Source organism: Gobio gobio, assembly GCF_949357685.1.
Source record: "Gobio gobio genome assembly, chromosome: 3".
Classification (NCBI taxonomy): Eukaryota; Metazoa; Chordata; class Actinopteri; order Cypriniformes; family Gobionidae; genus Gobio; species Gobio gobio.
Window position 1 is genome coordinate 18833234 of NC_137099.1, and position 24205 is coordinate 18857438.

Sequence of the window (24205 nt, forward strand, 5' to 3'; positions counted from 1 at the left end):
CAACCTGTTTACCTTCATCACACTCAAGGATATAATGAACATTTGAACGTGAAATTGATGTTTACAACAGCCCGGTCTTTAAAGAGCGGTGCCTATATTGTCAGGTGTCTTTATGATGGTTTATGCTGGTCGTTATTCCTCTGGATAGGTATTTATTAAAGTGCAGAGTGATTTAATGTTTGTATTTAATGGGCTGAATATTTCATAGCCTAAAACGACTGCTGGGGGGAAAAAAATTACAGTGGCAGAGGGAATGGAGAGCTGGACAGTTGTTTGCTACTCTACAATACCTTTTATTTAATTTAATTTAATTTTTAATTTAATTTAATTTTATTTTATTTTATTTTATTTTATTTTATTTTATTTTATTTTATTTTATTTTATTTTATTTATTTTATTTTATTTTATTTTATTTTATTTTATTTTATTTTATTTTATTTTATTTTATTTTATTTATTTTATTTTATTTTATTTTATTTTATTTTATTTTATTTTATTTTATTTTATTTTATTTTATTTTTTTTATTTTTTATTTTATTTATTATATTTCAATGAGCATCAGTATTTGACAAATGTTATTTGAAAAATGTATTAAAAACATAGTGACCAACATTGAAATTGATCAAAATATTATTTTCTTTAAAAACAATATTGCTGAAAATATTATTTTCATTTTATATATGGCTAGAAAATGAACAATTGCCACACAGGCATATGCACATGGACACAAATGAATAGGGCTGGGTAATTTTTTTTTTTTTTAATCGATTCTCATTTTTATGAACCGATATCGATTCTTAAATCCAAAGAATCGATTAGTCATTCTGTTCTCAGTTAATGAATGAACCTAACGTTGTAGAGCCCCTCCCATCCTATAAATCACAATAATCTTTGTGCTTTGTTACTTTTGATGAGATACAAAGTCTCAGAATTTAAATCACGAAATAAAAAAAATAAAAAAATATTGTTTTGGCCCTGTTTAATGTGGTGTGACAAATCACAGTAGCGCAGCTCAGCTCAAAAGAAGTGGCAGCGCGCAGCTCACGTGAACTGATAATTTCCTCCGCTTTAATACCAGTTACAGCGCAAAATAAACATGAATGAACGTCAAGGTATGTTAAAAGATTAGTACAACGCACTGAAATCTTTATCACGTCACATGTAATCGCTAAATCAGTGTTTCAACCGCGAAAAGACGTCAATAAAACATCTTGTAAACAATGTCACGTAACGTCACATTTACCTCAGAAAAACCATATCCAGTGTCCATAAACTCATCAACTCTAGAGAGGAGCATTTTGATAAATATATGCACCATATTACATAGGCTATTCATTATAATTTTTAATGTTCTTCAATATTATTGCATGTTTGAATAAATCCGTCAAGTTTTTATGATTGCCACCATTTAAATGTTTATATTTCAAAAAACTAATTAGAGTAGAAATATGATTATGTAATTGTAAAGTTAGTATAAATATGTAAAGTATTATAACTGTCTTATTATTTAAAAAAAAACATAATTGAGTGTAATTTATGTTTGTATTTAAATCAGTTAATGTTAACCTTCAATAATGTACCTACTGACTATCATGTTTATAACAATAATCAATTTGGAATCAAATCAAATCGAAAGCTTGTGAATGGAAATCGAATTGAATCGTGAAATTTGTGTCAATACCAAGCCCTACAAATGAAGCCATTCCATTAAGAAAAAAAAAAAAAAAAAAAACATTATTTATATTAAAGGCATAGTGACCAATAGTGACATTTAACAAAATATTGTGTATGGCTACATTCTGCATTCACAAATGTGAATCGTTTTATTGAACTGGTGCATATAAATAAACTGTTCAGGTGAACCAGTTCACGAAAATGAATCAGTCTCAAATGCTTCATTTGCGTTATAAGAAAGAAGATATTTAGTCAACAGTGTTTGATTAGTACCCCAATTTGTTTGGACATTAAACCGCTACTTGTATCTGGAAACAGTTTTGAAAACAGCAGAAATATTGTCAGTCTGAAAAAAAATGGATCTTAACTTTGCAGTGTTGCTACTTTTAGTCATCTACTCTCCGACACTAGATGTTAATTATGCCTTTGTCACAGAAAGGGCCTTTTCTCACAGTGGACGTCATGAGATGAACCTAGATGATGAAGGCTTCACAGAGATGAGCGATTGCGTCTGAGAGGAACTGAGAATGGGGGGCGGACTGAAAGAACGTAGTGTGCCCCGCTTAATAACGCCCCTCTGTGTCACACGCATACACACACTGAGGTTATTGTCACAGCAACCGCAGCATGTCGTGAGACATTCGGTTCAAATTTATGTGTGTCACAGGGGTGTGTTCACTGTCTGGGCCACTGAGTGTAGGTGTGTGCGAATTTATTGTTTTGCGTTCAGAGACTGTGCAAATCGCATGATTTCGTATTTTTCATCTCGCCGCCCGTCATCTTTGTGACTGACAGGAAACAGAGCCAGGATTGTGTGTGCATTTGTTATATGGCAAAACTGCGTGTAGCATAACTGATTAAAAATCTCTTATAGAGTATGAGCTCATCTCCCTGTGAAAATAACTCACCCGGCACGGGACAGACTTATACAGCTCATTATACACACATTGCAAGACATCCTCATTCACTTCATTGTGTATTTTCTGCATCTGTAACAGAACTGCTTTGTTTGGTTGATGGTCAGTATAAAATGGACAATAGAGGACGGTGTGTGTGCATGTGTGTGTGGGTGTAACTTTTCGTCACAAGTGGGTATTCATTAAATTTCACTGTCTCACCATAGATATATACCCAGACACACATATGAAATTCCTATGCACAACACACACACACACATATGAAGGCAAAGCTGGAGCATCCTGTTTACTTCGTCAAGCACAATGGAGACTTTTATGTGGAAGTCTGAAACGATGATGAGGGAAAAGCCATAAATATCACCTCCACACACATACAGTGCTTGCTAACATCAGGACACCCTCATTAAGTGAGCATTGTTTTCAGAGAAACGAACCAGAAAGACAAGAGACGTCTGTCAGACATGCACCTAATCATTATCTTTTATTCAGTCAAAGCCCAATCACATATGGATTAGTTTGCCCACCCCTCAGGAGCTTAATCCGTCCCAAGCGCCGTGTGGTGGGTTAAACAGCTTTGCTTTAGATGCTTTTTGGTTCCTCCAGGAATTATGTGCTTACACTTGTTTGACTTTGACTCAGCTGTGGCACTTTGTCTGGAGTCAGATGTCTGACTTCATTCAACTAATTATAATAAGGAAAACTCACTGCAATGTCAAGGAATGTGATTATTATTATTATTATTTATTGAAAAGATTATTTAAAGTACTTCAAAGAAGTCTTACAGTGAAATATTACAATTTAAAATGTTACATTTGACTTGGTTTTACATGTCTTATATTTTAAAATGTGATTTATTCCTGTGATTCCAAAGCTGATTTTTCTGCATCATTACTCCAGTCTTCCACTCCACTCATTATGAAATAATTCTTATATATTTGGTCCTTAGTGTTTAATTTTTGCATTTTTTCAGGATTCTTCATTGACTAGAAGGTTAAACAAAATATTATATTATACATGTTTTTACCTTCACTTTTGATCAATTCAATGGTGCACTGTGTCAATTTTAACAGCATCTAGCAGTGAGGTTGCGAATTGCATCCGCCCACTGCTCACCCATCCCTTTCGAAGCACATAGAGAAGCTACGGTGGCCGACACAGGACAAAGATGTGGTTTTCTGAGAGAGCAGAGAGTTACTAGCGCTCTGTAGAGAAGTTTGTCCGTTTAGGGCTACTGTAGAAACATGGCGGGGCAAAATGGCGACTTCACTGCAAGGGCACCGCGGTGTTTTTAGATAGAAATGGCTCATTCTAAGGTAATAAAAGCACAACGATTCATTATGTAAGGTCTTTATACAATTCTGAAAACATAGTTATGTATATTATATTGCATTTCTGTCAATAGATCCACATAAATATTACACACTGCACCTTAAATGCTTTCTTGCAGAATAAAAGTAATTTTTTAAAAAAAAAATCTTACAGACCCAAACTTTAATACTTTATTCTATTTTATCCTTTTTATGCTTTATGCTGTTTTATCCTCCAAATGAACAACATTCTAAGTATATTATTATATTTTTTTAGATTAACTTTTAAATTTAAACCTTTTTACATTTGTAAATCGCTGTCAGTGTGAATGCTCCTTAAAGGGGTGGTTGATTGCCCCAAGATGTAAAATAAGTCTCGGATGTCCCCAGAGTGTGTATGTGAAGTTTTAACTCAATATACCCCACAGATCATTTTTTTAGCATGTTAAAATTGTCACTTTTTGAGGGTGAGCTAAAACGTGCCGTTTTTGTGTGTCCCTTTAAATGCAAATGAGCAGCGGCTCATGGGGCGGAGCTTCAAGAACTCCAGTTAGCACCTCAGATAACCTCATGCAGACAGACAATGAAACTGTTCAGCCTTTTATGTTTAAACCGGAGTCTGACAATGATGGAGAGACTCAAGAAGAAGTGACACCATGTAGAATGCAACACGATGTTCCTGAATGGTTAGTTGATGAATTTATGTAGTTGATGTGGAGTTAACTATCTTCAAGTCATTGATAAGCATATGCTGTCATGATAATCTCACCCCCTTTGTTGCATGTTCCCGGGCAGGCCTGACGCAAGGGGGGTGGGAGGCCCCGTGCGAACTTGATGTGCGAGGCCTATTGGTCTACTGTTGCTATAGTGACAAATAATTTGTTGTTTATGTGGATATTTAAGAAAAAAATAATATATTCAGTTTAACAGCATTAGGTTCAAGAAGTTAAACTGTGTAACTGGGCAGTGTGCACATTTTGACGCTAAAATTCTGTTCTAAATTATGAAAACGGCCTGAATCCACTTGAATGAGTTTGGACCACTCTCTCACTGAATCATCAGAAGCGATTTCTCAGTCAGTAAAGTAAACAGACGGTATTGAGAGGACCAGCACTGTTTTTCAGTATTTTGCGCTAACATGCGCTAAATGGATGTCTGACAATTTCTTTGCTTTTTGCAGTTTTCAGATTAAAAAACGTTTAAAACGTCTAGAGTAGGTTTTACTTGTTCTGCGGTGCCATTGCTCTCACTGATGCTAATAATCTCACTGGTGAGTAATAGTTAGGCTACGCTTATGTAACTTTAATAGTGTTAAATAAAAAACCTTTTGTGCGTACCGTCAGATGAAATGCAGGCATCTGCGCTTTCTCCATCCATGCAATAAATGCACATCCTTGAATTATAGTGTATTTACTTGAACTTCTTAGGTAATATCTATGGTTTGACCCATTTCAGAGGCGGCCAAAATCAGAATTTGAATGGACTAAATAAAGCTCTATGAACTTGACGTGAGATGCCCGCTGACTGACATGAATGAGCATGAATCACCGTCACACGCACAGAGAAATAGGCTATTGCAAGTTACTGCATAATACATTTTTAACAAGCAGAATAATAAAGCATCACGATACACATTTTTAGCTATGTTTTTTACAAAAACATGAACTTTAACTATTGGCTTTACATCATCCAGTCAGATGTCACTTTATTTTTGCGCGAGGCCCTGGTGAGGCGCAAGGCCCTGTGCAGTCGCACTTTCGACGGTACTGTTCCCGGGGGTGGGGTTTATGTACATTTCAGGGTTAGTGATGTCACTAACCCAGGAGGAAGCTTGTATAGTCTCTACCAGCCGTTTGTTGTAGTCCTTAAAAAGCAATTTCTTTAAAATAAATATCTCCCTTTGCTTTGAACTTTGAGCGTTGTAACTTTGTAGATATCGTTTATGCTCAAACAGCAACATTACACTCTAACTAAAGTTTAAAAAGTGAAATCATAATCAACAACCCCTTTAAGAAAGTCTAAGAAGTCAGTATACAAATATTATGCTGACATCATGGCAGATTTTGAAACCCTTTAATAGTCAGCCAAGTGTGCACATGAATCAAGATTTTGAATTCAGCTCAAGTAATTTCTCAATCCCAATCCTTTTTTCTGCCCGTCGTAATTTATTGTCCACTCTGTCAATAAAAATGTCAAAAATACAATTTTTAAAAGTCTAAAACACACAAATCAAAAGGTATAGCAGACCTAAGGCTATAATTACCCACACTTTCATTATTAAAGAATGTGTAGGAAAGCACTGATGTCATTTCATTCACAACATGCTTGAGAAATTGACAGTGCTTGATTTCAGCCACTAAGCGGCACTAGTGCCTGTCTTTCTCCGTGACTTTGTGTTGCAGTCAGTCGATGACCCTTCTGCAACAGTTAATGTGCCCTAATCCACGCTTGTATATCTGTGTGTATTTGTGTGCGTGTATTCTAGCGCAACCACTTCTTACCTCTGTTTGCTCTCTGCTCTTCTCACGACACTCTCCACCTCTCTCTCTCTCTCTCTCTCTCTCTCTCTCTCTCTCTCTCTCTCTCTCTCTCTCTCTCTCTCTCTCTCTCTCTCTCTCTCTCTCGCTCTCTCGCTTGCTTCCTCTGTGTCTCTCTCTCACTCTCTGCAGTGCCTCTTTCACTGCATGGTGATTATTATTCCTCACACAGACTCAGTGCTGATACTCAGATACTGCTGAGCAGCCCTGTAAATCACCTGGAGCTGAAAGAGAGGAAGAAAAAGAAAGAGAGAGAGGATGAGAGATATATAGAGAGAGATGAGCAAATTCAAGGTGGGCTGAATGAACGAAAGAGGTTCAAACAGCAAGGGAATTAAAGGAAAAGAAAAAGGGATGAGAGTTATGGATAAAGAGGAGAAAAAAGGGGAAAAAACGAGGAGAGCGGAAAGAGTGAGTGAGAAGGGAGCGTTAGTGTAAAATGCTGCAGTCAGAGCGAGCCGTGGTGCAGGATGATCATCGGGAGTATCTGTCACGCTGTTGCAGAACACATACGCATCTCCGTGACCTTTATTCCGCCGCAGAAACGCCGGTCCTGTGCTCACGTTCACTTATCCTTCTCATGTCATTGAGCAGGAGGCATACAGGAAATTGTAAACGATGTGTGTGTCGGTCCGTCTATCTCCGTCCTAGACAAACTTACGCTTGTCAGTTTGCCACCTGCTTGTATTAATAACTGTCAATGTTTGCTGTGGTTACACACACGCGAGTGAAATTGTTTTCCACAGGACGAGCATATGAGTGAATACTGAACTAAAGCAAACAAAAAATGGCAAATTGTCTCTCAGTGTGTTTGCAATTTTACATCCTCCTTTAATGCCTTTAAGTCCCACATTTGTAAATACTTGGTGTATTGCTGCCTTTTGGGCAGACGCTGCTAGAACATTCTGTAAAAAAATCCATTTCTCACTATCTTGTTGTTCCATATGACTTTCTTCTGTCCACTGAACAGAAAATGATGAATTCCCACATTGCCTCACATAATCATCCCCAAATGTATGGCTTTTCTGATGTAGTAAACTTGCTCGACAGCTGACCTGATACAGCACTGCACTTGCAAAGCAGACACTCGGATCCGAGTTCTTGAAACAAGAGTCACCATCAAAGAGCCCAATGACTTGTAGAGGCAAGCAAAAATGGCACGGTTGCTTCAGCAATCTCCTGTTTGCTTTTGTGTAAGTTAAGTTTAGTGTGGGGTTAGTTACTTAGTAACCTTATGGCTCATTTCCACTGAACGGTACGGTTCAGTACTGTTAGGCACTCGGAAGTTGTGAATGGTACCCTAATTTCGAACCATACTGTACCACTTTTTTAGGTACTAAAGGGTGGAGCTAGACTCACAGCAGAAAGTTGATTGGTTGACAAAAAAAAATCGTCACTTGCGCGTGATTTTTCGTCTGTTTTTCCTTGCAGCCTGCAGCCTTTTCCACCAAAACTACCTGGAACAATTTGTCCCAGGAACTCTTTTTCCCCCAGACCTGCTGCTGTCTGCATTTCCATCGCGGTCTAAAGAACCGTGAAAAGTTAGTCCGGTGACGTCGGACTGTGCACGACTTTCCAGAGCCCACTGGATTTCGTCCTCCGCAAATAAACTTAATAAAGCCTGAACCTTTTAGGTTGAAATAAAATGCTGCGTGAGCTCAACCAATCAGCATGTTCAGTGCCCAAATCCCACCCCCGAATGTTCCTGAACTTTGAAAAAGTACTACCTTTTAAGTAGGGCCGTTATGAGGGGGAAATCTTGACCCGTAACTTTATTTAGACCCCGGTTCCTGCCGTTGAAACACACTGAGTACCACCCCAAAGTCCCTAGTTCCTGGCTAAACGTGGCTAAAGCGTGTCTTCTTCTTGTGACAACAACCACATGCAGAGAAGCAAGAACAAGATCTGCTGTATGTCCTCCATTGTTGTTTACTGTGTCGCTTTCTTCGCAAGCCGGATCAGGGTTTAGTGCCCCAAATCGAACTGAACCATACCGCTCAGTGGAAACAAGCCATTAGTTAGTTAGAAACCTTTTAGCACCAATAGGCAGACATTTTTTAATTTCCAGTCTTCCGTGATACGCACAACAACCATCATAATAAAATGTCACATTCAAAAAAATAAAATAAAAAATAAACACAGTTTAAGCGCCACTGGACATTTCACTTTGAAAGTGTCATTAAACATGCAAAAAGCAACATAACATAATTTTGCTGAAATGCCCCCACAAGACCTTTTTTTTCAATGACCCTGGGTTTCACAGTTTAGGACCACTTCAAGCCTGTTCTCATATTTCCAACCAATGATATGCTCCTAACCCGCACTCGAATGCCATTTGCTTATTCAGTAGTCAGTATTTGAGGGTAAAGCAGCCATGCAATTCATAAGGTAGAGTCTTCTTTGAACAAAGTGAGCCAGTACATGTAAGTGAGCGAGAATGATTCATTCACTGAAAAAAAATTCATTCAAAAACACCACAAGTAAACATGCAGCACGCCATTGGTTCACTTTGAATATTACAGAGAATTCATTTTTGGTTAAGCTATTCCTTGGAGGTCTCAATCTTGTAAGAATTTAATGAGAAATGTTTGAGTTTGCATTGAAATCCTTGTTTTTTTTATTAGAACATTTGCTCTCTAGGAGAAAGAGTTGAGATTGTAGAGAGAATAAATGTGTGACTTTTCTACAAATTGAGAACAGAACAGACTAATAATCGAAGAGAAAAATTATAATTCTGACAAATAAGCAGAATAGTTAACAGGACAGTTTGTACACAGTAATCGTGAATAAAGCTTATTCTCAGTTAATGGCGGAGGCTTGGGGGGCTGCTGTTTGAGCGATGTCACTAATTGAATGTGCTTATAGTTGGAACACACTATAGATCCATATCCAAATCAGCTCGCCTGAATTATTCATTGTATGCGGCATGCCCTTTCAATATGCAGAGTCATGGAACGCAGAGGAGAGGCTAAGCACTAATTAATCAGGCCTCGTTAATTTCCTTTGAGCCGTCAGGTAAGAGTGTTTCTCTCTAATTATGTTGATGACTGCGGAAAGCAGACACACATACACACACTCAGGTCTTAAACCTCACAAACAAGTTTGTTAGATGTGCATGCACACCGCTGTAGATGTGGACACACACACACAAAGGCAGGCAGGCGGTGATGCACACCTGGTTTAACAGACAGTCACATCAGTAAACATACACAGACACAGTTGGGTGTCATGCTGGAAAGGGAAAGGAAATGGCCTGTGTCAGATTAAAGGGTTGGTTTTTAATGTTTGCCGTCAAAGTCCATTAATATTCTATCAGCTCTGTTTCTGCTGCTGGTGCACTGACTGGACCCCAGCCAAGACCCAAACACACACACACACACACACACACACACATCCAAGAGCCCAACCTTTGTGACTTTAGCCAGACTCTGCTTTTCACACACATTCACACAGCCAAACCTCTGTGTCTTTAGCCAAACTCTTCTCTCACAAACACAAACAACCACAAAGCCAAAAGCTTAACCTCTGTGACTGACGCACACTCTGTTTCTGTCTCCCACGCAAACTTTATGCCATCATATTGCGACAATATGGCATAGCATGTGTGATACAAATGTAGAAACTCAAATGATTAAAACATCCTATTTTTCATTCATAGCAGTTTGACATGATATACAGGTGCAGCTTCTTAATATGCATTACATATGCATATTTAAGAGCCCAGTGGAACATTTTATTACTCATTTATGGCTCAGAAGAGAGTGGAGTTCCACGTTATTCTTCATATGTGTATAATTTTTGTTTCAGATGGAAGCTACCATTTAAAAGTTTTTGGTTAGTAAGATTTGTAATGCTTTTGAAATAAGTCTCTTGCGCTCACCAAGGCGGCTGCATTTATTTGATCAAAAATACAGAAATATGAAAACAGTAATATGAAATTTCAGCAGTGTCACATGGTCCTTCAGAATATGCTGATTTGGTGCTAAAGAAACATTTCTATTTATTAATGCATTATTGCTTATTTTTTTCAGGATTATTTGTTGAATTGAAAGTTGAAAAGACTTTTGAACAGTAGTTACTTTCTCACACTCATGATAGGGCTGATTACATTCAAATGTTTCTCATCCAAAGAAGTCAACTAAATTTGAATCTGTAGAGCTTTTAGAACAACTTGTAACAACATTACTCATGAAACCTCAAAAATGAGAAGGTGATACTCAATTGGGTAATTTGTATAGAAACCCTACAGGCAATTGTGTGGATATGATGATCTACAATGTTCTTCACGAGCTATGTTATTTAGCTACTGATTTAAGTGCAGATATCGTTCTTAAATATGAACTTAATAAATCTTCATCAAACAAATCAAATGCAGCCATTAGTGTAAATGTGGGCTTGGGTAATCGGTATACAGTGGCAAAACATAAGCCAGCAGTGCTTGGCAATTCAACATGAAATCCGCCGTAATCTGATTGGTTCCACTGTGTCGATAAGACAATGCAGCAAACAGGCTTATATTCCCACCCATGTTATTGAGCCTCTAGACCCACCCTCATACAGTCAAATGAGTCAACCGTGTACAGTTCTCATAGAAAGCAGCTGGTTTCACTTAATTAACATGAATTTGGGCCAAAATAATGTACTAGTAATTTGATTGGAAGTGCGGCCTTGACGTGCATGTAGCTCAAACAGCACATTTCCACGATGTGGAAAACACGGATAGTATCACAGAATACATTCATAAAGATGAAATTGAATTCATTAAATTTGGATGAATAAATCAAAAATAGGGCTGTATACTTAATCCAATCGTGATATGGACTAGTGTGCATCTTCACTACACCCCTCCAAAATAAAAGTTTGGTTTAACTTAACATAAATATATTACTGTTGTACATGTTATTATATTGTACAGTGCAGTACTTCTCAAAGTAATAATAACAATAAAAATAATACAGTTAATTAAGAATTATCACACATCACACATTTTTTTCTCTCCATGTTGTAATTTAACCTGTAAACCTCTATTATTTTTTTGCCAGTAAATTAAAGGAATTGTTAAAAACAAAAAACAAAAAAAACTTTTATTTCATAGGTCACTATAATTGTTAAAAAATATAATACATTATTAAATTGTTTTGGGAATTATTAAAAGTTTTATGAATTTGACAAAAGAAAAATGGAAAAAACAGACTTTGGTCCCCCCATTTTATTGGGCCCTTACAAAGTCACTGGTTTGATTCCTATAGGGAATGTATTTTGAATGCAATGCAAGTCGCATTGGATAAAAGCGTCTGCCAAATGCAGATTAGTATAGATTATTATACTATAGTGATTGTATTTGATTCAATGTTTAGTTGCATTTTATGATTTCCATGCAGCATTGTTTTCCCCTGCTGTTTATTATCAGTAAAGACCTGCAACCCATTTCTGGGTCGCTACACACCAGTTGAGAAACCACTTATATAATGCATTAGGAACTGCACAATGTTTCTCTCTCTCTCTCTCTCTCTCTAGCGTACAGTAGAGCTGCGCTCAATGTCTGCGTTAGACCCTAGGAGATCCCCACTCTTAATTGAAAGGCAGACATTCCGAGAAAAGTGAGGAGTGGAGTTAGTAAACGATGGTGGGGATTATGGGTCAATAAAACAGCGTTCCACTGAGATTTCCTGCAAGGGTCAAGGGCACTGCATTGATTGGCTCAACATAAAGCTGAGTAAAGTGTGTGTGTGCGCATCTTTTTATGTGCCTCCAGAGAAAAGTGTACAACGGAGGAAAGTACAAAGACAATATTAAAGATTCAAGGATCTTCTAGGAATGACTGTAAGCATTACCATCAAATTATTATGCATTATGCCCCTGAAACAACATAGACTCATTTTATAATGATACTATATGCAGAAGACTGTACGTAGTAAAAACAAGACCGTATGTGCAGTCTTTTTTTTTCTTGTAAAACAAAATCTGTTCCGGATGAGGCTTGTTGTCCCGCAAAGCCTCTCAAGTGTCAGGACTATGTCAAACATCAGCTCGCAGACAAAACAGATGATTTGTTCTATTAATGTTCATTTGTCGCTTGCTACATTTGACACCTGACACCCATAAAGACTGATTCATCACCCTCTCCTCTCGCCGTTACGATTCCACTTCCCCCCAGTGAAAAATGAAACCATCAGTTAATTACTCTGTTCATTTAGCGCGCTCTCTCGCTCCCGTTCTCTCTCCCTGTTCACATTGTCTTGATTAAGGCAGACACCGGAGCATATAAATGTGCCTCTCATAAGGCAGTTCTCCTAACAGCTGTCAGTCATCGCTCCAGTAGACACTGAAGGGACAATGTGGGACTCATTTGGTTGGCTAGACTTTCTTCCTTCGGCTTCAAACAGCCTGCGCTGGACTTTATGAATTTAGTAGACTTTGAATGTCCTGATTTGCTGGTGTGAAATTAGGTTGGGGAGATGGAGTCACACCAGATGAGACCATAAAACACATGCTGTAAAATATTCCACAGGGTGTAATAAAAGGTGTTGTTTATTATTATATGTGCAACTAGATTTTTTTACATTTTCTGGAGGAAATGCGAGTGATGCTTGCCCATGCTAACCATGTTGCAGTGTTATTAGCGTTAACTAAAGCTAAAACTATTACAAACATCTTGTTAACTGCAATAAAGCTGAAATAAAATAAAATATAAATATTAGATGAATAATTGAACCAAACTAAATGGCAATACGAATGTTGCTGGCAATACGAAATGTTGCTTTGGAAACTAAAGGTCCTTATCAGTAGGGTGGCCATTTCCATAACAACAAAAAGGAGGACACTTTGCGGACTTTAGTGAGACAAGAATAATTGCATAGGACTCTGGTGTACTCACAACTACAATACAATTTTGTCCATCATATCGATGGTATCATGATACAGTGATTCTGCAATAGCCTACTCTATTCATTGCCAGACAATTTGATCTACGATATATCTTGATGTTGACCTATAACAGAAGAGGCAAAAAAGTGTTTGTTCACAGTATTTGTATTTATTCAAGACATTGTGAAGTCTGTTTCAAAAGATGAGATGAACCTGTCTTGCAAAGTGCACATAAAACATAACATTTCTCTGGACTTCTGGGAATAACAGAAATACATAAATAAACAAATAATGGTTGCGAAAAAAAAATAAATGCACATTTCAGTTCTTAACAAAGAAGTTCACCCTCTGCAGCAGCTCTTTGTTATTTGAAATGTATATGTATTTATTTTTCGCATTCATTATTTGTTTATTTATGTATTTCTGTTATTTACAGAAGTCCAGAAATGTAAAGTTTTCTGGCACTGTGCCAGATTATTTGGTTATGTATTTCTGTATGACTGGTAATGCTTGACTGCATGATTATGATAGACTTTACAAAGCTCTGCACTGGAGATTTTGTCATCCTGAGGTGATGTTGTTTCTCGAAAAAATGACCTAAGGGAAGACGTATCCTACCTGCGGCTTGTTGGTTACTTTTATGTTTTTCCGTGCTGGCATGTCGGTCAATGGCGGCTTTCCCTTGACTACTAACGTCCACTTCACAGCGACACAGTGTGCTTTTTGATATAAATTCGTGCTCTTTTGTCCATTCCGGATTAAATGAGTTCTGAGCGTCTGACATCCTATTTAGTGTTATTATATGAGCACATCGTGGATGCTTGTTTACGTTTTTAACCAATGATATATCAGATATTTATTTGACACCGCTTTCAGCCAATCATTGACCAGAGATCTTACGGCATTAGATGCTATACTGCTGCGTCCCAATAAAGATTCTAGAGCGGAGTTTTATCAGCGCAACTCCGAAAAGGAGGACAAATGAGTGTCCGGCTTGAGGCTGCGCCGGACGCTGGACAGGGAGCTTAAAATCCAGACTGTCCGGCCAAAATTTAGGATTGACAGCTGAGATTGACGGCTCCTCTGAGGAAAGTTGTCACTGAGGCACTAACAGACTTTTTTCAGGATTATTGGAGCTTTAGATTAGATTAGATTAGATTCAACTTTATTGTCATTACACAAGTACAAGTACAAGGCAACGAAATGCAGTTTAGGTCTAACCAGAAGTGCAATAACAGCAAGTGCAGGATATACAACGGTTGCATAAGTGCAGGACATGGATATGTACTGAGTATATATAAATATGTATAAATAGAGAGATGGTTATTACTGTAAACAGAACTGAATTTACAGGTGAATATGTACAGTGAATAATATACAGATGGCTATTACTATAAACAGAATTTACAGGTGAATATGTACTATGAATATAATATACAGATGGCTATTACTATAAACAGAATTTTACAGATAGAGGTATACAATGATATGTTAGGCTAAGATGAGGAATATAGCATTGGATTAAGGAAGTGCAATAAATTATGGACAGAAGCTATCCGAAAAAAAGTGTAAAAGTGCAGTGGAAAGTAGTTGCATATCACAGATAAAAGTACGGTGCAAAATGCAAATGTAAACAGTGGTACTGTAAATAACAGTCGGCAGTGCAAATGAGCATAATCCAGTTAAGGTATGGTAGTGCAAAATGCATAAGTAAACAGTTGTTACTGTAATAAACAGTCGGTAGTGCAAATAACAAAGTGAAGGCAGATGTGAGGTAGGAGAGTTAGCAGTATATGAGGGAAGTGGATCAACGGGGGGTTGAGTTCAGTAAAGAGACAGCTCTGAGGAAAAAACTGTTCTTTAGTCTGCTGGTCCTGGTCCGGAGGATCCTGAAACGCCTGCTGGAGGGCAGGAGAGAAAACAGTCTGTGGGCTGGGTGAGAGGAGTCCTTGAGGATGCTGCGAGCTCGATGCAGACAGCGTTTCCTCTGGATGTGCTCGATGGCAGGTAGTGGAGTCCCTGTGATGCGCTGGGCAGTTTCCACCACCTGCTGCAGTGCCTTGCGCTCCGCAGCAGAGCAGCTCACATACCATACTGCGACACAGTTGGTCAGGATGCTTTCTATTGCGCAGCGATAGAAGTTCACCAGGATAGCCGAGGAGAGCTGATTCTTCCTCAGTGTCCTCAGGAAGAAGAGGCGCTGGTGAGCCTTCTTGACCAGGCTGGAGGTGTTGGTCGTCCACGACATGTCCGCCGAGATGTGGATCCCCAGGAACTTGAAACTGGAGACACGCTCAACCACCATTCCATTGATGTGGATGGTGTCGTGTGTGCCTCTTGACTCCTTCCTGAAGTCCACGATGAGCTCCTTCGTTTTGGTGGTGTTGAGGAGCAGGTTATTTTCAGTGCACCATGTGGCCAGGTGCTGGATCTCCTCCCTATAGGCAGTCTCATCGTTGTTGCTGATGAGACCAATCACCGTAGAGAGTCGTCCGCAAACTTGACGATGGAATTAGATCCATACACAGGCTTGCAGTCAGAGGTGAAGAGGGAGTAGAGAAATGGGCTTAGCACACAGCCCTGTGGTACACCAGTGTTGAGTGTGATGGATGTGGAGCAGTTGAGTCCTGATCGGACATTCTGGGGTCTGTCAGTTAGGAAGTCCAAAATCCAGTTACACATTGAAGTGTTGATGCCCAGGTCTCCAAATTTGGCTATTAACTTGGTTGGGATGACAGTGTTGAATGCTGAGCTGAAGTCAACAAACAGAATGCGTGCGTAAGTGTTCTTATTGTCCAGATGTGTGAGCACAGAGTGCAGTGCCATGGAAACGGCATCCTCTGTGCTCCTATTGCTGCGGTAGGCAAACTGGTGTGAGTCCAATGTGGATGGTATAGAGTCTTTTAGGTGTTCCAGGACCAGCCGCTCAAAGCACTTCATAACGATGGGTGTGAGTGCTACAGGGCGGTAGTCGTTAGGGCGTTAGGGCTTTAATTTCTACATTTCCATAACTGTTTATTTCACACCAACATAATGAATTGTTCTGCATCTGTGAGAGTGTGGACGGGCTTTTGATATTGTGCCTCTACTTCCTGCTCTCTACTGCGCAGACTAGGTCCCAAATCTGCGCAAGATGTCAGCGCCATATTCAGACCTCCGGAGGCTTCAGTTACTTCAGCGGAAGCAAATGAAGTCGCGTCGTCCATATTGTTTTACGGTCTATGGTGGGAACGGAAAGAAAGGGCTAGCATTTGCCACCAAGTCATAGCCAATAACCTACACTTAAATAGCCTGTGCATACAGTAGCATTTCATCTTTTATAAAATGAGATTTTGGCCAATTGTATTTTACAACAAAAGTGCCCATATAGCTGCAACAAACTCATTGAAAACGTAATATGATTTTGACTTTTGTAAAATGTTAATAATATATTGATAAGTAATACAACAACATTTAATTTGTTTTTACCATGGGAAAATCATAAATAAGCGCTGTTTCATACTGGAACTCACACACAGCGACCGAGTGATCCTCATCACCTAGATACAGTGATGCCAGTAACACGTTACTTAGTAATCTGACTACTTTTTTCCAGTAACAAGTAATCTAACGCTTTACTATTTCCAAACCAGTAATCAGATTAAAGTAACTTATCCAAATCACTGTGAGTTACTATTTTAGTAATTGTCCTTAGTAAAAATACATATTTTTGCTTTCTTCTTGCGTCTCGGGGAGAGTATTTATATTAAGTGAAGCCAAGAAAGAAATATATTCAGGAAATATTTTTTAATTTCAACTTAAAATGTCAGGAGATACATTGTTGACGTTACTGTTAAAAAGGCACTTCCAATAAAGTGAGTGCTGGCAAAAACAGTTGTCATTTCTATGTTGAGGCGGCAGGGGTGTTGTCGGCAACTGCTGAATGTAGCTAATAAAGTAACTTGTAATCTGACTTAGTTACTTTTAAAATCAAGTAATCTGTAAAGTAACTAAGTTACTTTTTAAAGGAGTAATCAGTAATCAGATTACTTTTTGAAAGTAACTGTGGCAACACTGCCTAGATATAATAGATTTATAAGAAATTTGTTCTTTGATTTATGATCGCTAATACACTTGATTTGTTAACATTTAATCATATTATGGTCACATGTTTAATTCATGTTTACGCTGTTGATATGCATGTATACGCTAGCTAGCTAATTTTTGAATCTAGTATTATATACTCTCCGCTAGTCTTCACATGTATAAACGTAGTTAAACATGGTTTTACTACAGTAATGTTGTGGTTTACATTAAGAGCAAATAGGTCGCCTTTTTCACTGAAGGTCTTGTTGGGCCAGCCAAAATCACTGAACACACCATATTATTAACAACAACAATGGTGTAGGGGTTAAGTACATGGTTTGGAGTTTTGATGCAATTCAACCTGAGATTCGAATCCTCCTTTTGCTGAACTCGCTCTACTCCCATTTCCCATCACATATAAATTTGAAAAGGCATTTTCGTCAATAAAAAATGTAGAAAATATTACAAAAGTGGAAATAAAGCATCTAACGTGTGTTTAATAATAAAGTGTTAGAGGTAGGTTAACAGACATGCAGTTGCCCTTGGGGTGGCCTTTTTCAGTTTCAGCACATGCCCCATAAAAGGTCTATGCACGGCCCTGGCCCTTATATACTTATGGCAAAGTTATTTTTCGTTCTTCGCTTAGGAGGTTGATAAACGTTTGCACGCAGCGGCATATACATATATCTATAAAATATACTGTTGTCAAACATCCCGACGCTGCCAATGCACATGCATGCAAATATATGCAGCACGCTTTCCTCTCGATAACAAAAATGACAGCGGTGAGAAAACAGTTAAGAAAATATCTGATAGTGATGTGGATATGTTTGCAAGAGCTCTGCAGGTCTCCAGTCAAGTCAAGTCACGTCATGTTTATTTTTATAGCACTTAATACAACAGATAGCAAGCTTTACAATGTTAAACATAAAAACACCGTGTCAGTGTTGCTTTTGATTAGAATTGCAACTACAATTTCTACTATAAAGCAGCTCTCTGGTATGTTCTGACCTCAACAGACTGACCGGAAGAAACGAACCAAAGATGTCAAAAAGGCGGAGCCTCAGAACACATGTATTCACAATGGACCAATTATAGTTTGAAGGTGTTATCCAGACAACATCTATGGCAAAATGTTTCAACCTCCCGAAACAAACTCCAAAGGAACTTAATTTTGGAATGACGTCACACCAGTTTATCCTTCAGTTTCGCTTGAAGTATATTGGGGCCTTCATTTAAATAAGTTTAACTTGAAGCACTACAATTACTAACTGGAAATAAATAAAAACTAAAAGTGAAATAACCCTACCCGGGTTGTGACATCACAAACCCTAAAATGTACATAAACCCTGCCCCCAGGAACACGCAACAAAGGGGGTGGGGCCTAGGGCTGTCAAATAAAAAATCGAATATCGAATATTCGTCGAATTTACAAAAAAACTGCACATTCGAATGCAAAAACCGTGCATTCAAATTTTTGGTAGAGGCGCGCGAGACATGACGATGACGTAACTGATGCGTTTTTTTTATTCAGTACAGCGTGGTGCGGCTGTGTTGTTAATTTGAAAAAAGGCAGAAAAAAAGAGTGATGACTCGGAGTCAGATATAAAATGGGTAACCTGTTCGACGGTGTATACAGTCAGACACAGAGCAGTACAGAAGAAGGCAATCAGGGCTTTGGAGCATGAGATGGATATAAATGAAAAAGAAGATACGCTACATGCTGACGAAAATCCTCTCAGTTGGTGGCAAAAATCATGTGGTATATATGTATCCATATATTGCGCAGCTGTCAAAGACAAAATTGACCATACCTCAGCAAAAAACGCTCAGCACTCACTGCAGGTCAAGTTTGGTGTTTTTGAGGAAAAATTTATTGAGTGAAAATGGATTGTTTCTGAATGTCAGTTTGCTATTGTGTGTTCACATTACGTTGTCTGTTGAAGCGTGTTTTCTCAGGTTATTGATGCACTAGAAGTTTTATGCACTTGTGTTACCTAATTTTCCTTACATGCTCATTAATTAAATTATATTTTATTTAATAACAATTGTTTGAAAAGTTAATGCACTTTAAAAAGTGAATGTCATTTCACTTCAATAAAAGATGCGATGCTTGATTTGGTTTACATTTGCTTGTTGCGCTCGCTTGCGCCCTCTTGTGGGCATAGGAGACAATACAGTACTTTTTCCCTCTAACATTAAGTATTGCCTTTAGAATTTGAATATAAGTCGAATTTTGCTAATATTTAAGAAAGAATTTCGAATTTAGCTTTTTAGCCATTTTGACAGCCCTAGTGAGGCCATGTTGGGCTGCTTTAGAGAAGAGGAAGAGTTGTTGTAGTAGAGCACATTTAGGGGTCTGTTTTTTTTTTCGCTTCCATCTTTTCAAATTTATTGCAATATCCGTAACATAAGTGCAATAGCATGTCATAAAAGCAAGATGACAACATAAGTTATAACCGTAATTAAATTAAACTAATACTGTTCTATCTTCATGCAGCATATATTCTCTGGCTCTGAAAATATAGAAATAAAAGCAAATGTAAAAAATATTAATAACAACTATAAAAGTATATAAATAACACTAATATAATGCTGGATGGTTCCCAGGGTGTTGCTATGCAGGGTGTTGTGGTTTATTAACAGCCCTCCTGTCTGTGATAATCAGGTGCCATTGCATGCTGTTCATTGCTTGGTATAATGATACTGTATACATGTTTATTTATTTATCCACAGAGCCTCAATGAGAGATCGTTGTGAAATCAGATCAATCAAATGGCTTCTACAGATAATACTTATTGACGTACTGTCACCTATCATGTTTTAATCCCATGTCTCTCTGTGTCTCTCCGCAGCCCCTCAGAAGAGTGACATTTTCTGTGGTGAGTCAAGCTCCTGATCAAGGCTGCTATGATAGTGGGGTGGAGGACTCAGAGACCCCGAGCAGCAAGAGCTCCTCTGGACCCAGACTGGGATCTTTACCGCTGCCTGAGGACGGATATGAAAGGACGACACCAGAAGGGAGCGTAGGCGAGGAGGAGCACGTGGAAAATGGTAAAAAGTCATCTGTGGGAAAGGTCTGAGACCACAAAGTGAATTTCAAAGTGTCTTTTTTTCTTCTTCTTTCGCATTAGAAGGATAGTTCACCCAAAACTGAAAATTCAAAAGAAGATATTTTGAAGAATGTTGGTAACCAAACCAATGTCGGTTACCATTGACTTTTAACTGCATGGACAAAACATACAGAGACATTTCTCAAAATATCTTTTTTTATGTTCCACAGAAGAAACGCAAGTCATACAGGTTTTGAATGGCATGAGGGTGAGTAAATGATGACAGAAATTTCATTTTTGGGTGAAATATCACTTAAAGTGTTTTATTATAATAATACAATATAATATACAGTTTATATGCATGATTAATCTTCATGCAGCTCTAGTGCTACTGTAAATACATTCTCTAATTACAGTAGCACTAGAGCTGCATAAATATTAATCATATTTACTGTATATTATATTATTATAACACAAGGATTATGTATTATAATCATTTGTGTCATGCACACAAATACAAAAATCCATCATGATAACACACTTGACACTAAAATAATGCAATAAATATGAAACAACCTAAGATGTAACAAAACCCAAATGTACATATCTGATAACAAAAACTGACAAGAAACATAGCTGTTTAAATAAAATACCATCAAATGTAAAGTCTCACTCAGGGAATTGTGGGAATATCATTTTCACTGTAAATTATAAGATCTGTACATTTAACAGTATTTTACTGTAAAATTACTTAAATGTCCTGTTAGATCTATTTTCACCATACAGTAAAAGGGAACTTGTCATTAACCAATTAAACAGGTTTTAGAACATAGAATTTTTTCACAGTATTTTACCATTGAAATTACATTTTTTGCAGTGTAAAATGAGGTCCAAAAGACCAGTGATATTGCTTCGGTTTAGATTTTTCTTTCTAATTTTTTTACATGTTCTTAGTATTTGGTCTGTCCTCCTTTTGCATTGTTTAAAGCGGTACATTACAGCAATACTCAAGCTGACATGAACATGGTCCCAGACCTTTGGTCGCCACTGCAGATAGACAGTCATTCATTCTCCAGGGACATCATGAGTGTCTAAAGCTTGACAGTCTGAACAAAAAAATGTGAACTATGACCTGCGCATATTTAAGTTGAGACAGTACCCTGACAGGATATCCCTAAAACAGTCTCTTTCTCTGTTCCTCAGACCCCAGGCAGCTCCCTGACGTGGCTCTGACAGGAAAGTGCACGCGAGAGTGTGATGAGTTTGGTCACTCTGACACCTGCTGGATGCCCGTGCAACCGTCACCGCGGAGACGCATGGAACCACCCCAACTCTCCACCTTCGCCTCGCCCGGCGATAACAACAACAACACGGAGGACGACAGCGACCGGGAGGAAGACGGAGATGGGGGTACGGATAAGAGCAGCGGAGGAAGCGAGGAGGTCCGGGATACGCTTGCAAACGGGGATCCACTTGGAACGCTCAGCCGCCGGGACCGGAACAGGAACATGGGTGACCACAACCGCAATCTCCTGAATCGTAAAATGACCTCGGCGTCCTACGACACGTTCAGCAGCGCCGGCTTTGGCCGTCGTCTGGAAGAAGAAGACTCACACCCCCCAGAGGTCATACCGCTTACGAGGACGGGGGGCGACTATAAGACCACCTCGTGCCTCACTCTTTCTCGCAGGGAAGTGTACCTGTGAGCTCCAGCCAGCCCTCACGCCACGGGACCGGCCTGAGAAAACTTCACTGCATCGGAGCAGGAGGATCATTAAGAGACTAGAGCATACCTGTTCAAAACAGGCATCTTCTCCTTGCCAAAAAATCATCATCAATTCTTCTCTCTGGATGCAAAATATCAAAGTTGACGAGAAAAAAAAGTTAATCATCGTTTATCCTTTCATAAACTTGGTTGGACTTTGTCAATGGCCAACACTTGCATGTTAGGGCTCCCGCAGACAGGGGGCGATATGGGGAATAATGGACAAAATCCGGTTGCTGACCACAAAAAATGGATGCGATTGTGGCAAATTATGGAGATAAAACCATGTAGCATCAGGAAAAAGGAAATCCTAACCAATCATATTTTAATCTAACTAGTTTCCTGTTGCTGAGCCGGTACAGTTATTTAATTAGTCACACTAGTCATGTAAATGCTTTCATCTCAGACTTTTAGAGAAAAATAAGAACAAAAAAATCCAGTCATCCATTTTTTGTCATTTGTAAATCTACTTGTGTTCCCTTTTTTTTTTCAACAAATATGGGAATATACTAAGCTCTCGTTAGTGCTTCAGACCTTTCGAATGGAATTCTTTGCTATTCTGTAATGGAACAATTATCACATTGACTGTTAAATTACCATCCCATCAGACCTCAGAGTTTAAATCAGCCAATTAAATCATGCGACACATGCTCTGTGCACAGCACAAAAACATACGCACACACACACACACACACACGGAGATACATGTCTATATCCATTTAGTGCAGATGTGTGTGTACAAGTGTGTATGTACTGTATAAACAGACATTTTTGGCAAACCTGAGGCTTTTTTAAGAAAAAGTTTTTTGAAAGTAGATGTAGCATTTTTGCCTGCTTGATCTTCAACTAGTATATAAGACACTGAAGTGTATTTGAATAACTTAATCATCTGTGTAAAGTGCATACACAGGGGCATTAAACAATGTTTAGATACATCTATACTATACTATAAACAACAAATATACTGTATCTCATCCCTTTTAAGTAGAGCTCATATGTAAACCAAATTTCTTTAAAGGCAACACTGCATGACGATAAGCTAATGCTTATTTTGTTAAATAAAAATCAGATTTTGTTGTTTTTCTGAGGACATAACCTCGTTAGGAGGGGCGCGTGTGAGTGTGTGTGTGAATGCCAAGCGAGGTCGGTGTGCAAAAGTCGCAGAGGAGAGCTAGATCTTTAATTTAGCCAGAAATGACACACACACACACACACACACACACACACACACACACACACACAATGTAGTTGTTCAAATACCTGTAAAACGAATCAAATGAGTCTTTGTTAAGCCTCGTCCAGGTCTTCGCCACAATTGGCATCTCATCAAGCCTCTGGAATTTACAAAATGATTTTAGGAATGGCATTTTTAGCTCGTGTTATGCATTGTAAGTACAATCTGATTGATAAGAACAAAGTGACATGTTTTTCACCAACTCTCAGGAAACTTGAGATTCAGTGTGTGTCCTCGGCTCATTATCAACGCTGAGCTTTAGCCCGCGCTCCGATTTGTCCTCACAAGGCCATACATTCGGGGAGCCTGTTTTCTCGCCCTTTCCCTTTTTCAGACACACCGCACCTGGCGACGGTGCCCGACGAGTGCGTGTTTCCTGGCTTCCCACGAGAATCGCAGACTCATCCCTTTCACTTCACGGAACAGCCTTGGGTCTGGAGCGGGACTGGTGGACTCCAGTCCATCTATGCCAAAATCTGTCCAGCTTTTCTGGTTTCACTGGAAGCAATGGTGCACAAACTTACCTGAAAAAGACTAGCCCAGAACCTGCGGTTCAGTGCCTGGATGAGAGGAAATTGTTGAACTGGCCTATACAGGGTTTGTGAAACCGGAGGACTTGAGAAAAGAATCTGTCTCTAAAGATGGCATGTTTCCTTTGCCAGGTTTATAGGCTAAATATGCTGTTATACAGCAGTCTGTAAGTAGTGTACAGTATGGGGTGCATAACGGACTATGTATATGAAACCGTGTCTTTTCTTTCTTCTTTTTTTACTGCACGTTTACCTA

At 38.6% G+C, this 24205-nt stretch overlaps 1 protein-coding gene across 1 annotated transcript in view; it reads left to right on the forward strand.

Annotated features, from left to right (window-relative positions):
• Window positions 1-22601, forward strand: part of pcdh7a (protocadherin 7a) — a 42753-nt gene extending 20152 nt beyond the window's left edge. The window contains exons 3-4 of the mRNA XM_079811736.1: window positions 20223-20421; window positions 21624-22601. Of these exons, the coding sequence (XP_079667862.1) occupies window positions 20223-20421; window positions 21624-22126 (702 nt within the window). The 3' untranslated portion in view covers window positions 22127-22601. The remainder of the gene's footprint in view (window positions 1-20222; window positions 20422-21623) is intronic.
• Window positions 22602-24205: the final 1604 nt, after the last annotated feature.